The sequence below is a fragment of the Salvelinus fontinalis genome, chromosome 31 (genome assembly GCF_029448725.1).
Source record: "Salvelinus fontinalis isolate EN_2023a chromosome 31, ASM2944872v1, whole genome shotgun sequence".
NCBI lineage: Eukaryota > Metazoa > Chordata > Actinopteri > Salmoniformes > Salmonidae > Salvelinus > Salvelinus fontinalis.
The window spans coordinates 1,120,463-1,136,197 of record NC_074695.1 but is presented as its reverse complement, the minus strand read 5'-3'; the positions used below and the strand labels follow the sequence as shown (position 1 = coordinate 1,136,197).

The 15,735-nt window shown below is 43.4% G+C and overlaps 1 protein-coding gene across 1 annotated transcript in view; it reads right to left on the bottom strand.

The window, feature by feature from the left end:
• Positions 1-15,735, bottom strand: part of plxnb3 (plexin B3) — a 285,828-nt gene that overhangs the window by 23,419 nt on the left and 246,674 nt on the right. Inside the window, exons 34-35 of the mRNA XM_055891079.1 lie at positions 11,536-11,683; positions 9,871-9,935 (exon numbers count right to left, since the gene is read on the bottom strand). Of these exons, the coding sequence (XP_055747054.1) occupies positions 9,871-9,935; positions 11,536-11,683 (213 nt within the window). The remainder of the gene's footprint in view (positions 1-9,870; positions 9,936-11,535; positions 11,684-15,735) is intronic.

Here is a 15,735-nt window from a genome sequence, read left to right as displayed (position 1 = left end):
CCACAGAACACACTGTAATACCTGGAACAATACCCACAGAGCACACTGTAATACCTGGAACAATACCCACTGTAATACCTGGAACAATACCCACATAACACTATAATACCTGGAACAATACCCACAGAACACTGTAATACCTGGAACAATACCCACTGAACACTATAATACCTGGAACAATACCCACAGAACACTGTAATACCTGGAACAATACCCACTATAATACCTGGAACAATACCCACAGAACACTGTAATACCTGGAACAATACCCACATAACACTATAATACCTGGAACAATACCCACAGAACACTGTAATACCTGGAACAATACCCACTGTAATACCTGGAACAATACCCACTATAATACCTGGAACAATACCCACAGAACACACTGTAATACCTGGAACAATACCCACAGAGCACACTGTAATACCTGGAACGATACCCACTGTAATACCTGGAACAATACCCACATAACACTATAATACCTGGAACAATACCCACAGAACACTGTAATACCTGGAACAATACCCACTGAACACTATAATACCTGGAACAATACCCACAGAACACTGTAAAACCTGGAACAATACCCACTATAATACCTGGAACAATACCCACAGAACACTGTAATACCTGGAACAATACCCACAGAACACTGTAATACCTGGAACAATACCCACAGAACACTATAATACCTGGAACAATACCCACAGAACACTGTAATACCTGGAACAATACCCACTGTAATACCTGGAACAATACCCACTGTAATACCTGGAACAATACCCACAGAACACTGTAATACCTGGAACAATACCCACTGTAATACCTGGAACAATACCCACTGTAATACCTGGAACAATACCCACTATAATACCTGGAACAATGCCCACTATAATACCTGGAACAATACCCACTGTAATACCTGGAACAATACCCACTGTAATACCTGGAACAATACGCACTGTAATACCTGGAACAATACCCACTGTAATACCTGGAACAATACCCACTGTAATACCTGGAACAATACCCACTATAATACCTGGAACAATACCCACTATAATACCTGGAACAATACCCACTATAATACCTGGAACAATACACACAGAACAAACTGTAATACCTGGAACAATACCCCACAGAACACTATAATACCTGGAACAATACCCACTGTAATACCTGGAACAATACCCACAGAACACTAATACCTGGAACAATACCCACAGAACACTGTAATACCTGGAACAATACCCACTGTAATACCTGGAACAATACCCACAGAACACTAATACCTGGAACAATACCCACTGTAATACCTGGAACAATACACACTGTAATACCTGGAACAATACCCACTGTAATACCTGGAACAATACCCACAGAACACTGTAATACCTGGAACAATACCCACTGTAATACCTGGAACAATACCCACAGAACACTGTAATACCTGGAACAATACCCACTGTAATACCTGGAACAATACCCACAGAACACACTGTAATACCTGGAACAATACCCACTGTAATACCTGGAACAATACCCACTGTAATACCTGGAACAATACCCACAGAACCCACTGTAATACCTGGAACAATACCCACAGAACCCACTGTAATACCTGGAACAATACCCACAGAACCCACTGTAATACCTGGAACAATACCCACAGAAAACACTGTAACACCTGGAACAATACCCACTATAATAACTGGAACAATACCCACTATAATACCTGGAACAATACCCACTATAATACCTGGAACAATACCCACTATAATAACTGGAACAATACCCACTATAATACCTGGAACAATACCTGGAACAATACCCACTGTAATACCTGGAACAATACCCACTATAATACCTGGAACAATACCCACTGTAATACCTGGAACAATACCCACCGAACACTAATACCTGGAACAATACCCACTGAAATACCTGGAACAATACCCACTGTAATACCTGGAACAATACCCACAGAACACTATAATACCTGGAACAATACCCACTATAATACCTGGAACAATACCCACAGAACACTGTAATACCTGGAACAATACCCACAGAACACTATAATACCTGGAACAATACCCACTGTAATACCTGGAACAATACCCACTGTAATACCTGGAACAATACCCACAGAACACTGTAATACCTGGAACAATACCCACAGAACACTATAATACCTGGAACAATACCCACTGTAATACCTGGAACAATACCCACTGTAATACCTGGAACAATACCCACTGTAATACCTGGAACAACACCCACAGAACACTGTAATACCTGGACCAATACCCACTATAATATCTGGAATAATACCCACTATAATACCTGAAGCAATACCCACTGTAATACCTGGAACAATACCCACTATAATACCTGGAACAATACCCACTATAATACCAGGAACAATACCCACTATAATACCTGGAACAATACCGACAGAACACTGTAATACCTGGAACAATACCCACTATAATACCTGGAACAATACCCACTATAATACCTGGAACAATACACACAGAACACTAATACCTGGAACAATACCCACATAACACACTGTAATACCTGGAACAATACCCACATAACACACTGTAATACCTGGAACAATACCCACTGTAATACCTGGAACAATACCCACAGAACACTGTAATACCTGGAACAATACCCACTGTAATACCTGGAACAATACCCACTATAATACCTGGAACAATACCCACAGAACACACTGTAATACCTGGAACAATACCCACAGAGCACACTGTAATACCTGGAACAATACCCACTGTAATACCTGGAACAATACCCACATAACACTATAATACCTGGAACAATACCCACAGAACACTGTAATACCTGGAACAATACCCACTGAACACTATAATACCTGGAACAATACCCACAGAACACTGTAATACCTGGAACAATACCCACTATAATACCTGGAACAATACCCACAGAACACTGTAATACCTGGAACAATACCCACAGAACACTGTAATACCTGGAACAATACCCACTGTAATACCTGGAACAATACCCACTGTAATACCTGGAACAATACCCACAGAACACTGTAATACCTGGAACAATACCCACTGTAATACCTGGAACAATACCCACTGTAATACCTGGAACAATACCCACTATAATACCTGGAACAATACCCACAGAACACACTGTAATACCTGGAACAATACCCACAGAACCCACTGAATTACCTGGAACAATACCGACTGTAATACCTGGAACAATACCCACAGAACACTGTAATAATACCTGGAACAATACCCACTGTAATACCTGGAACAATACCCACTATAATACCTGGAACAATACCCACTATAATACCTGGAACAATACCCACCGTAATACCTGGAACAATACCCACCGTAATACCTGGAACAATACCCACCGTAATACCTGGAACAATACCCACTGTAATACCTGGAACAATACCCACTGTAATACCTGGAACAATACCCACTGTAATACCTGGAACAATACCCACTGTAATACCTGGAACAATACCCACTGTAATACCTGGAACAATACCCACAGAACACTAATACCTGGAACAATACACACTGTAATACCTGGAACAACACCCACCGAACACTATAATACCTGGAACAAAACCCACAGAACACTAATACCTGGAACAATACCCACAGAACACACTGTAATACCTGTAACAATACCCACTGTAATACCTGGAACAATACCCACTGTAATACCTGGAACAATACCCACTATAATACCTGTAACAATACCCACTATAATACCTGGAACAACACCCACTGTAATACCTGGAACAATACCCACTGTAATACCTGGAACAATACCCACTGTAATACCTGGAACAATACCCACTGTAATACCTGGAACAATACCCACTGTAATACCTGGAACAATACCCACTATAATACCTGGAACAATACCCACTATAATACCTGGAACAATACCCACTATAATACCTGGAACAATACACACAGAACAAACTGTAATACCTGGAACAATACCCACAGAACACTATAATACCTGGAACAATACCCACTGTAATACCTGGAACAATACCCACAGAACACTGTAATACCTGGAACAATACCCACTGTAATACCTGGAACAATACCCACAGAACACTAATACCTGGAACACAATACCCACAGAACACTGTAATACCTGGAACAATACCCACTGTAATACCTGGAACAATACCCACAGAACACTAATACCTGGAACAATACCCACTGTAATACCTGGAACAATACACACTGTAATACCTGGTACAATACCCACTGTAATACCTGGAACAATACCCACAGAACACTGTAATACCTGGAACAATACCCACTGTAATACCTGGAACAATACCCACAGAACACTGTAATACATGGAACAATACCCACTGTAATACCTGGAACAATACCCACAGAACACACTGTAATACCTGGAACAATACCCACTGTAATACCTGGAACAATACCCACTGTAATACCTGGAACAATACCCACAGAACCCACTGTAATACCTGGAACAATACCCACAGAACCCACTGTAATACCTGGAACAATACCCACAGAACACACTGTAATACCTGGAACAATACCCACAGAAAACACTGTAACACCTGGAACAATACCCACTATAATAACTGGAACAATACCCACTATAATACCTGGAACAATACCCACTATAATACCTGGAACAATACCCACTATAATAACTGGAACAATACCCACTATAATACCTGGAACAATACCCACTGTAATACCTGGAACAATACCCACTATAATAACTGGAACAATACCCACAGAACACTGTAATACCTGGAACAATACCCACAGAACACTATAATACCTGGAACAATACCCACTGTAATACCTGGAACAATACCCACTGTAATACCTGGAACAATACCCACTGTAATACCTGGAACAACACCCACAGAACACTGTAATACCTGGAACAATACCCACTATAATATCTGGAATAATACCCACTATAATACCTGAAGCAATACCCACTGTAATACCTGGAACAATACCCACTATAATACCTGGAACAATACCCACTATAATACCAGGAACAATACCCACTATAATACCTGGAACAATACCGACAGAACACTGTAATACCTGGAACAATACCCACTATAATACCTGGAACAATACCCACTATAATACCTGGAACAATACACACAGAACACTAATACCTGGAACAATACCCACATAACACACTGTAATACCTGGAACAATACCCACATAACACACTGTAATACCTGGAACAATACCCACTGTAATACCTGGAACAATACCCACATAACACTATAATACCTGGAACAATACCCACAGAACACTGTAATACCTGGAACAATACCCACTGTAATACCTGGAACAATACCCACTATAATACCTGGAACAATACCCACAGAACACACTGTAATACCTGGAACAATACCCACAGAGCACACTGTAATACCTGGAACAATACCCACTGTAATACCTGGAACAATACCCACATAACACTATAATACCTGGAACAATACCCACAGAACACTGTAATACCTGGAACAATACCCACTGAACACTATAATACCTGGAACAATACCCACAGAACACTGTAATACCTGGAACAATACCCACTATAATACCTGGAACAATACCCACAGAACACTGTAATACCTGGAACAATACCCACAGAACACTGTAATACCTGGAACAATACCCACAGAACACTATAATACCTGGAACAATACCCACAGAACACTGTAATACCTGGAACAATACCCACTGTAATACCTGGAACAATACCCACTGTAATACCTGGAACAATACCCACAGAACACTGTAATACCTGGAACAATACCCACTGTAATACCTGGAACAATACCCACTGTAATACCTGGAACAATACCCACTACAATACCTGGAACAATACCCACAGAACACACTGTAATACCTGGAACAATACCCACAGAACCCACTGAATTACCTGGAACAATACCCACTGTAATACCTGGAACAATACCCACAGAACACTCTAATAATACCTGGAACAATACCCACTGTAATACCTGGAACAATACCCACTATAATACCTGGAACAATACCCACTATAATACCTGGAACAATACCCACCGTAATACCTGGAACAATACCCACTGTAATACCTGGAACAATACCCACTGTAATACCTGGAACAATACCCACTGTAATACCTGGAACAATACCCACTGTAATACCTGGAACAATACCCACTGTAATACCTGGAACAATACCCACTGTAATACCTGGAACAATACCCACAGAACACTAATACCTGGAACAATACACACTGTAATACCTGGAACAACACCCACCGAACACTATAATACCTGGAACAATACCCACAGAACATTAATACCTGGATTAATACCCACAGAACACACTGTAATACCTGTAACAATACCCACTGTAATACCTGTAACAATACCCACTGTAATACCTGGAACAATACCCACTATAATACCTGTAACAATACCCACTATAATACCTGGAACAACACCCACTGTAATACCTGGAACAATACCCACTGTAATACCTGGAACAATGCCCACTATAATACCTGGAACAATACCCACTGTAATACCTGGAACAATACCCACTGTAATACCTGGAACAATACCCACTGTAATACCTGGAACAATACCCACTATAATACCTGGAACAATACCCACTGTAATACCTGGAACAATACCCACTATAATACCTGGAACAATACCCACTATAATACCTGGAACAATACCCACTATAATACCTGGAACAATACACACAGAACAAACTGTAATACCTGGAACAATACCCACAGAACACTATAATACCTGGAACAATACCCACTGTAATACCTGGAACAATACCCACAGAACACTGTAATACCTGGAACAATACCCACTGTAATACCTGGAACAATACCCACAGAACACTAATACCTGGAACAATACCAACAGAACACTGTAATACCTGGAACAGTACCCACTGTAATACCTGGAACAATACCCACAGAACACTAATACCTGGAACAATACCCACTGTGATACCTGGAACAATACACACTGTAATACCTGGAACAATACCCACTGTAATACCTGGAACAATACCCACAGAACACTGTAATACCTGGAACAATACCCACTATAATACCTGGAACAATACCCACTATAATACCTGGAACAATACCCACTATAATACCTGGAACAATACCCACTATAATACCTGGAACAATACCCACTATAATACCTGGAACAATACCCACTATAATACCTGGAACAATACACACAGAACACACTGTAATACCTGGAACAATACCCACTATAATACCTGGAACAATACCCACTATAATACCTGGAACAATACACACAGAACACACTATAATACCTGGAACAATACCCACAGAACACTGTAATACCTGGAACAATACCCACATAACACTAATACCTGGAACAATACCCACTGTAATACCTGGAACAATACCCACTGTAATACCTGGAACAATACCCACTATAATACCTGGAACAATACCCACTGTAATACCTGGAACAATACCCACAGAACACTGTAATACCTGGAACAATACCCACCGAACACTAACACCTGGAACAATACCCACTGAAATACCTGGAACAATACCCACTGTAATACCTGGAACAATACCCACAGAACACTATAATACCTGGAAAAATACACACTATAATACCTGGAACAATACCCACAGAACACTGTAATACCTGGAACAATACCCACAGAACACTATAATACCTGGAACAATACCCACTGTAATACCTGGAACAATACCCACTGTAATACCTGGAACAATACCCACTATAATACCTGGAACAATACCCACTACAATACCTGGAACAATACCCACTGTAATACCTGGAACAATACCCACAGAACACTGTAATACCTGGAACAATACCCACTATAATACCTGGAACAATACCCACTGTAATACCTGGAACAATACCCACTATAATACCTGGAACAATACCCACAGAACACTGTAATACCTGGAACAATACCCACAGAACACTATAATACCTGGAACAATACCCACTGTAATACCTGGAACAATACCCACTGTAATACCTGGAACAATACCCACAGACCCCACTGTAATACCTGGAACAATACCCACTGTAATACCTGGAACAATACCCACTATAATACCTGGAACAACACCCACAGAACACTGTAATACCTGGAACAACACCCACAGAACACTGTAATACCTGGAACAATACCCACAGAACACTATAATACCTGGAACAATACCCACAGAACACTGTAATACCTGGAACAATACCCACTATAACACTGTAATACATGGAACAATACCCACAGAACACTGTAATACATGGAACAATACCCACTGTAATACCTGGAACAATACCAACAGAACACTGTAATACCTGGAACAATACCCACATAACACACTGTAATACCTGGAACAATACCCACTGTAATACCTGGAACAATACCCACAGAACACACATTTATATTTATTAAGGACACCCCTCCCCCCATAACCAGCTCCAATAACACATTCCATGTCCAAGAGACAGAAATCTAGCTCCTAATAATCTAGCTCCAATAACCTAGCGGCAATAACCAGCTCCAATAGCCCAGCTCCAATAGCCCAGCTCCAACAACCTAGAGCCAATAACCAGCTCCAATAACCAGCTCCAATAACCCAGCTCCAATAACCAGCTCCAATAACCAGCTCCAATAACCAGCTCCAATAACCCAGCTCCAATAACCCAGCTCCAATAACCAGCTCCAATAACCAGCTCCAATAACCAGCTCCAATAACCAGCTCCAATAACCAGCTCCAATAACCAGCTCCAATAACCAGCTCCAACAACCAGCTCCAACAACCAGCTCCAACAACCAGCTCCAACAACCAGCTCCAATAACCAGCTCCAATAACCAGCTCCAATAACATAGCTCCAATAACATAGCTCCAATAACCAGCTCCAATAACCAGCTCCAATAACCAGCTCCAATAACCCAGCTCCAATAACCAGCTCCAATAACCAGCTCCAATAACCAGCTCCAACAACCAGCTCCAACAACCAGCTCCAACAACCAGCTCCAACAACCAGCTCCAACAACCAGCTCCAACAACCAGCTCCAACAACCAGCTCCAACAACCAGCTCCAATAACCAGCTCCAATAACCAGCTCCAATAACCAGCTCTAATAACCAGCTCTAATAACCAGCTCTAATAACCAGCTCTAATAACCAGCTCTAATAACCAGCTCTAATAACCAGCTCTAATAACCAGCTCTAATAACCAGCTCTAATAACCAGCTCCAATAACCAGCTCCAATAACCAGCTCTAATAACCAGCTCTAATAACCAGCTCTAATAACCAGCTCCAATAACCAGCTCTAATAACCAGCTCTAATAACCAGCTCCAATAACCAGCTCCAATAACCAGCTCCAATAACCAGCTCTAATAACCAGCTCTAATAACCAGCTCTAATAACCAGCTCTAATAACCAGCTCTAATAACCAGCTCTAATAACCAGCTCTAATAACCAGCTCCAATAACCAGCTCCAATAACCAGCTCTAATAACCAGCTCTTATAACCAGCTCTAATAACCAGCTCTAATAACCAGCTCTTATAACCAGCTCTAATAACCAGCTCTAATAACCAGCTCTAATAACCAGCTCTAATAACCAGCTCCAATAACCAGCTCTAATAACCAGCTCTAATAGCTCCTGAGTAAGAATTATAATAATGCCTGAATACAGAGTTCCCTGTCATTCAACTGATTCATTAGGAATGTCTGTCTGTCTCACCTCTCAACCAGCTGCTTGTATCTGGGGATCTCTCTGGCGTAGAGCAGCTTGTTCACTGGAGAGTCCTGTTGGCAGGAAATCAAAATCAAGACGTTAGACAGATTATGTTGGTCAAAAACCAAAACCACCATCATCATCATCATCATCATCGTCATACTAACGACACAAAGTCTCCTGTTCTTCGGTATTATCCACTCTGAACAGAAACGATGAGGAACTACGAGATCTCCTGACCCTAATCAATGATTACTGATTCCCTCTACTAAATCTAGAAAATACTCTCTCTAAAAAATAAATTCATTTAAATAAATAAACAAATACAAGCGGATTGTGTGTTATTTATTTTACAGAATGACTGACCCAAGGTCCAAACTAACCTCTGCTCTTTATCGCAATTCTTAACAACCCACATTTTGGACCAGGATTTCTGGAAGCTGGCTTTAACATTTGGCATAGGCAGACTAAATGATTTATTCGTTGATAAGATTTTATTGTCATTTGAGCAGATGGTTGATAAATATGGAAGCAGGACTTTTTGTGCTTCCTACAAGTAAGACATTATATTTTAAAGAGTACCCGCTTGATTGGAAACACTCACAAAGGAAAATGTCTGTAAATGTATTCATGATGCTTTCAGGTCCTTTTCTACCGTCGACGCACAGAGGGTTGGAAACCAGTGTGGGAGAAAGAATTGTCTGTTACTATTGACGAGGAGATGTGTGAGGACATTTGGAGATATGCAAAAAACAATATCCATCTGTAATCGTACTAGAGCAATCCAGTTGAGAATAATACACAGCCTATATCCCCAAATCACAGACATGTTTTCAGTCCTTCTTCCTCTTCTCCTCGGTGTCTTAAATGTAAAACGGACACAGTAACACGTTGTTTATGGTCATGTACTAAAATACAAAGATACCGGTCTGGTGTTCTGCAAGAAACTGAACAGATCCTAGGGGGTCGACCTAGAATTGGAGCCAGTTTCTTTACTGTTAGGTCTCTCTAGTAAACATGTTACTTCTGTGGATAAGAGGAGGCTTTACAACATCCTAACCTACGCAGCGAGGGGAAAAAAATCATATTTTTAAAATTGTTTTTTTTTTACTAGGCAAGTCAGATAAGAACTAATTCTTATTTACAATGACGACCAAACCGGCTGGGGCAATTGTGCGCCACCACTTGGGACCCTCGATCACGGCCGGATGTGATACAGCCTGGATTCAAACCAGGTACTGTAGTGACACCTCTTGCACTGAGATGCAGTGCCTTAGACCCGCTACGCTGCACGGTGGATTAATGACAAGGTCCCTTCTATAAAGGATTGGCATAAGATACTATTTGAATGGGTTGCATTAGAATATCTGACATGTACATTACATTCTAAAACAGATCAGGTCTACAACGTGTGGGAACCTCATTTAAAATCACCTAGAACCTGATTTATCAGCTATTCTGCTGCAAGGATTTACTTAGAATGGCGGTTGTTTACCTGTCTCAGGATTACACTGTACGTTCCATGTGTTGGACCCAATTCCTTTATTAAACTGAGCTTTTGTGTTTAATTTCTGTCTTTTTTTGTTTTGTTTCTTTGTTCTCTCTTAATATGGGAGAAAATTGTGACATTTCTATAAAAATACTATTTCAACAAAAAAAAAAATGACTGACCCGTCCGACTTTGTGTTCGGAGGTGGTGCATGAGTCGATGAACGTCTGAGCGATGACAGAGAGGACAGCGTCCACGCTATCGGTCACCTGGACGTCAAACACAAACTGAGGGTTCTTCAGGATGTTCACCCAGAACCTCAGAGGCAGGCTGGAGGAAGGGAGGGAGAGAGAGAGAGAGACAGGGAGGGAGAGAGAAAGACAGAGAGAGACAGGGAGGGAGAGAGAGGGAGAGAGACAGAGAGAGAGAGAGAGAGACAGAGAGAGAGAGAGAGGGAGAGAGAGAGAGAGAGACAGAGAGAGAGAGAGAGGTGGTTATCCAGGGAAAAGTCATTTCTTTACGGAAGAAAATACAATGACCGTGTTCAAGAACATCACATGTTCAGTTGCTGATCGCCGACAGAAGATGGAATAATGACAACCAGGAGTTATTCAGGACGCAAGGTGATCAGTCTGTCTGCTCAGTCAGTCTGCTCAGTCTGTCTGCTCAGTCTGTCTGTCTGTCTGTCTGCTCAGTCTGTCTGCTCGGTCTGTCTGTCTGCTCAGTCTGTCTGTCTGCTCAGTCTGTCTGTCTGCTCAGTCAGTCTGTCTGCTCAGTCAGTCTGTCTGCTCAGTCAGTCTGTCTGCTCGGTCTGTCTGTCTGCTCAGTCAGTCTGTCTGCTCAGTCTGTCTGTCTGCTCAGTCTGTCTGTCTGCTCAGTCAGTCAGTCAGTCTGTCTGCTCAGTCAGTCTGTCTGCTCAGTCAGTCTGTCTGCTCGGTCTGTCTGTCTGCTCAGTCAGTCTGTCTGCTCAGTCTGTCTGTCTGCTCAGTCTGTCTGTCTGCTCAGTCAGTCAGTCAGTCTGTCTGCTCAGTCAGTCTGTCTGCTCGGTCTGTCTGTCTGCTCAGTCAGTCTGTCTGCTCAGTCAGTCAGTCAGTCTGTCTGCTCAGTCCGTCTGTCTGCTCAGTCTGTCTGTCTGCTCAGTCAGTCAGTCAGTCTGTCTGCTCAGTCTGTCTGTCTGCTCAGTCTGTCTGTCTGCTCAGTCTGTCTGTCTGCTCAGTCTGTCTGTCTGCTCAGTCTGTCTGTCTTCTCAGTCTGTCTGTCTGTCTGTCTGCTCAGTCTGTCTGTCTGTCTGTCTGCTCAGTCTGTCTGTCTGCTCGGTCTGTCTGTCTGCTCAGTCTGTCTGTCTGCTCAGTCTGTCTGTCTGCTCAGTCTGTCTGTCTGCTCAGTCTGTCTGTCTGCTCAGTCTGTCTGCTCGGTCTGTCTGTCTGCTCGGTCTGTCTGTCTGCTCAGTCTGTCTGTCTGCTCAGTCTGTCTGTCTGCTCAGTCTGCTCAGTCTGTCTGTCTGCTCAGTCAGTCTGTCTGCTCGGTCTGTCTGTCTGCTCGGTCTGTCTGTCTGCTCAGTCTGTCTGTCTGCTCAGTCTGTCTGTCTGCTCAGTCTGTCTGTCTGCTCAGTCTGTCTGTCTGCTCAGTCTGTCTGTCTGCTCAGTCTGTCTGTCTGCTCAGTCTGTCTGTCTGTCTGCTCAGTCTGTCTGCTCAGTCTGTCTGCTCAGTCTGTCTGCTCAGTCTGTCTGCTCAGTCTGTCTGCTCAGTCTGTCTGCTCAGTCTGTCTGCTCAGTCAGTCAGTCAGTCAGTCAGTCAGTCTGTCTGTCTGTCAGTCTGTCTGTCAGTCTGCTCAGTCAGTCTGCTCAGTCAGTCTGCTCAGTCAGTCTGTCAGTCAGTCTGTCAGTCTGCTCAGTCAGTCTGCTCAGTCAGTCTGCTCAGTCAGTCTGTCAGTCTGCTCAGTCAGTCTGCTCAGTCTGTCTGCTCAGTCAGTCTGCTCAGTCTGTCTGCTCAGTCTGTCTGCTCAGTCTGTCTGCTCAGTCAGTCTGCTCAGTCAGTCTGTCAGTCTGCTCAGTCAGTCTGTCTGCTCAGTCAGTCTGTCTGCTCGGTCGGTCTGTCTGCTCGGTCTGTCTGTCTGCTCAGTCTGTCTGCTCAGTCTGTCTGCTCAGTCAGTCTGCTCAGTCAGTCTGCTCAGTCAGTCTGTCAGTCTGCTCAGTCAGTCTGCTCAGTCAGTCTGCTCAGTCAGTCTGCTCAGTCAGTCTGTCTGCTCAGTCAGTCAGTCAGTCTGTCTGCTCAGTCAGTCTGTCTGCTCAGTCAGTCTGCTCAGTCAGTCAGTCAGTCTGCTCAGTCAGTCAGTCAGTCTGCTCAGTCAGTCAGTCAGTCTGCTCAGTCAGTCAGTCAGTCTGCTCAGTCAGTCAGTCAGTCTGCTCAGTCAGTCTGCTCAGTCAGTCTGCTCAGTCAGTCTGCTCAGTCAGTCTGCTCAGTCAGTCTGCTCAGTCAGTCTGCTCAGTCAGTCGGTCTGTCTGCTCGGTCGGTCTGTCTGCTCGGTCGGCCGGTCTGCTCGGTCGGTCGGTCTGTCTGCTCGGTCGGTCGGTCTGTCTGCTCGGTCGGTCTGTCTGCTCGGTCGGTCTGTCTGCTCGGTCGGTCTGTCTGCTCGGTCGGTCTGTCTGCTCGGTCGGTCTGTCTGCTCGGTCGGTCTGTCTGCTCGGTCGGTCTGTCTGCTCGGTCGGTCTGTCTGCTCGGTCGGTCTGTCTGCTCGGTCTGTCTGTCTGCTCGGTCTGTCTGTCTGCTCGGTCTGTCTGTCTGCTCGGTCTGTCTGTCTGCTCGGTCTGTCTGTCTGCTCGGTCTGTCTGTCTGCTCGGTCTGTCTGTCTGCTCGGTCTGTCTGTCTGCTCAGTCTGTCTGTCTGCTCAGTCTGTCTGTCTGCTCAGTCTGTCTGTCTGCTCTGTCTGTCTGCTCAGTCTGTCTGCTCAGTCTGTCTGTCTGCTCAGTCTGTCTGTCTGCTCAGTCTGTCTGTCTGCTCAGTCTGTCTGTCTGCTCAGTCTGTCTGTCTGCTCAGTCTGTCTGTCTGCTCAGTCAGTCAGTCTGCTCAGTCAGTCTGCTCAGTCAGTCTGCTCAGTCAGTCTGCTCAGTCAGTCAGCTCAGTCAGTCGGTCTGTCTGCTCGGTCGGTCTGTCTGCTCGGTCGGTCTGTCTGCTCAGTCAGTCAGTCAGTCTGCTCAGTCAGTCAGTCAGTCTGCTCAGTCAGTCAGTCAGTCTGCTCAGTCAGTCAGTCAGTCTGCTCAGTCAGTCAGTCAGTCTGCTCGCTCGGTCTGTCTGCTCGGTCAGTCTGCTCGGTCAGTCTGCTCGGTCTGTCTGCTCAGTCACTGATTGCAAAGTCGATCTCAGAAACGACCATTGAAAGTCTCACACTATTTTCTCTTTCCAGTGAAGTTTTATAATAGAAGAGAGAAGACATTCATTCATTTTATTAAGTTATATGTTCTGTTAGACAGCATCTTACCAAAAGCTGCTTCTTTTAAAAATGTATTTACAGTGGCTTGTGAAAGTATTCACCCCCCTTGGCATTTTTCCTATTTTGTTGCCTTACAACCTGGAATTAAAATAGATTTTTTGTGGGTTTGTATCATTTGATTTACACAACATGACTACCACTTTGAAGATGCAACATTTTTTTCTTGGGAAACAAGAAATAAGACAAAAAAACCTGAAGACTTGATAACATAACTATTCACCCCCCAAAAGTCAACACTTTGTAGAGTCACCTATTGCAGCAATTACAGCCGCAAGTCTCTTGGGGTATGTCTCTATAAGCTTGGCACATCTAGCCACTGCGATTTTTGCCCATTCTTCAAGGAAAAACTGCTCCAGCTCCTTCAAGTTGGATGGGTTCCTCTGGTGTACAGCAATCTTTAAGTCATACCAAAGATTCTCAATTGGTTTGAGGTCTGGGCTTTGACTAGGCCATTCCAAGACATTTAAATGTTTCCCCTTAAACTACTGCTTTAGGAGTATGCTTAGGGTCATTGTCCTTCTGGAAGGTGAACCTCCGTCCCAGTCTCAGATCTCCGGAAGACAAACTGTTTCCCTCAAGAATTTCCCTGTATTTAGTGCCATCCATCATTACTTCAATTCTGACCAGTTTCTCAGTCCCTGCCGATGAAAAACATCCCCACAGCACCATGCTTCACTGTGGGGATGGTGTACTCAGAGTGATGAGATGTGTTGGGTTTTCGCCAGACATAGCGTTTTCCTTGATGGCCAAAAAGCTTAATTTTAGTCTCATCTGACCAGAGTACCTTCTTCCATATGTTTGGGGAGTCTCCCACATGCCGTTTGGCGAACACCAAATGTGTTTGCTTATTTTTTTTTTTAAGCAATGGCTTTTTTCTGGACACTCTTCCGGA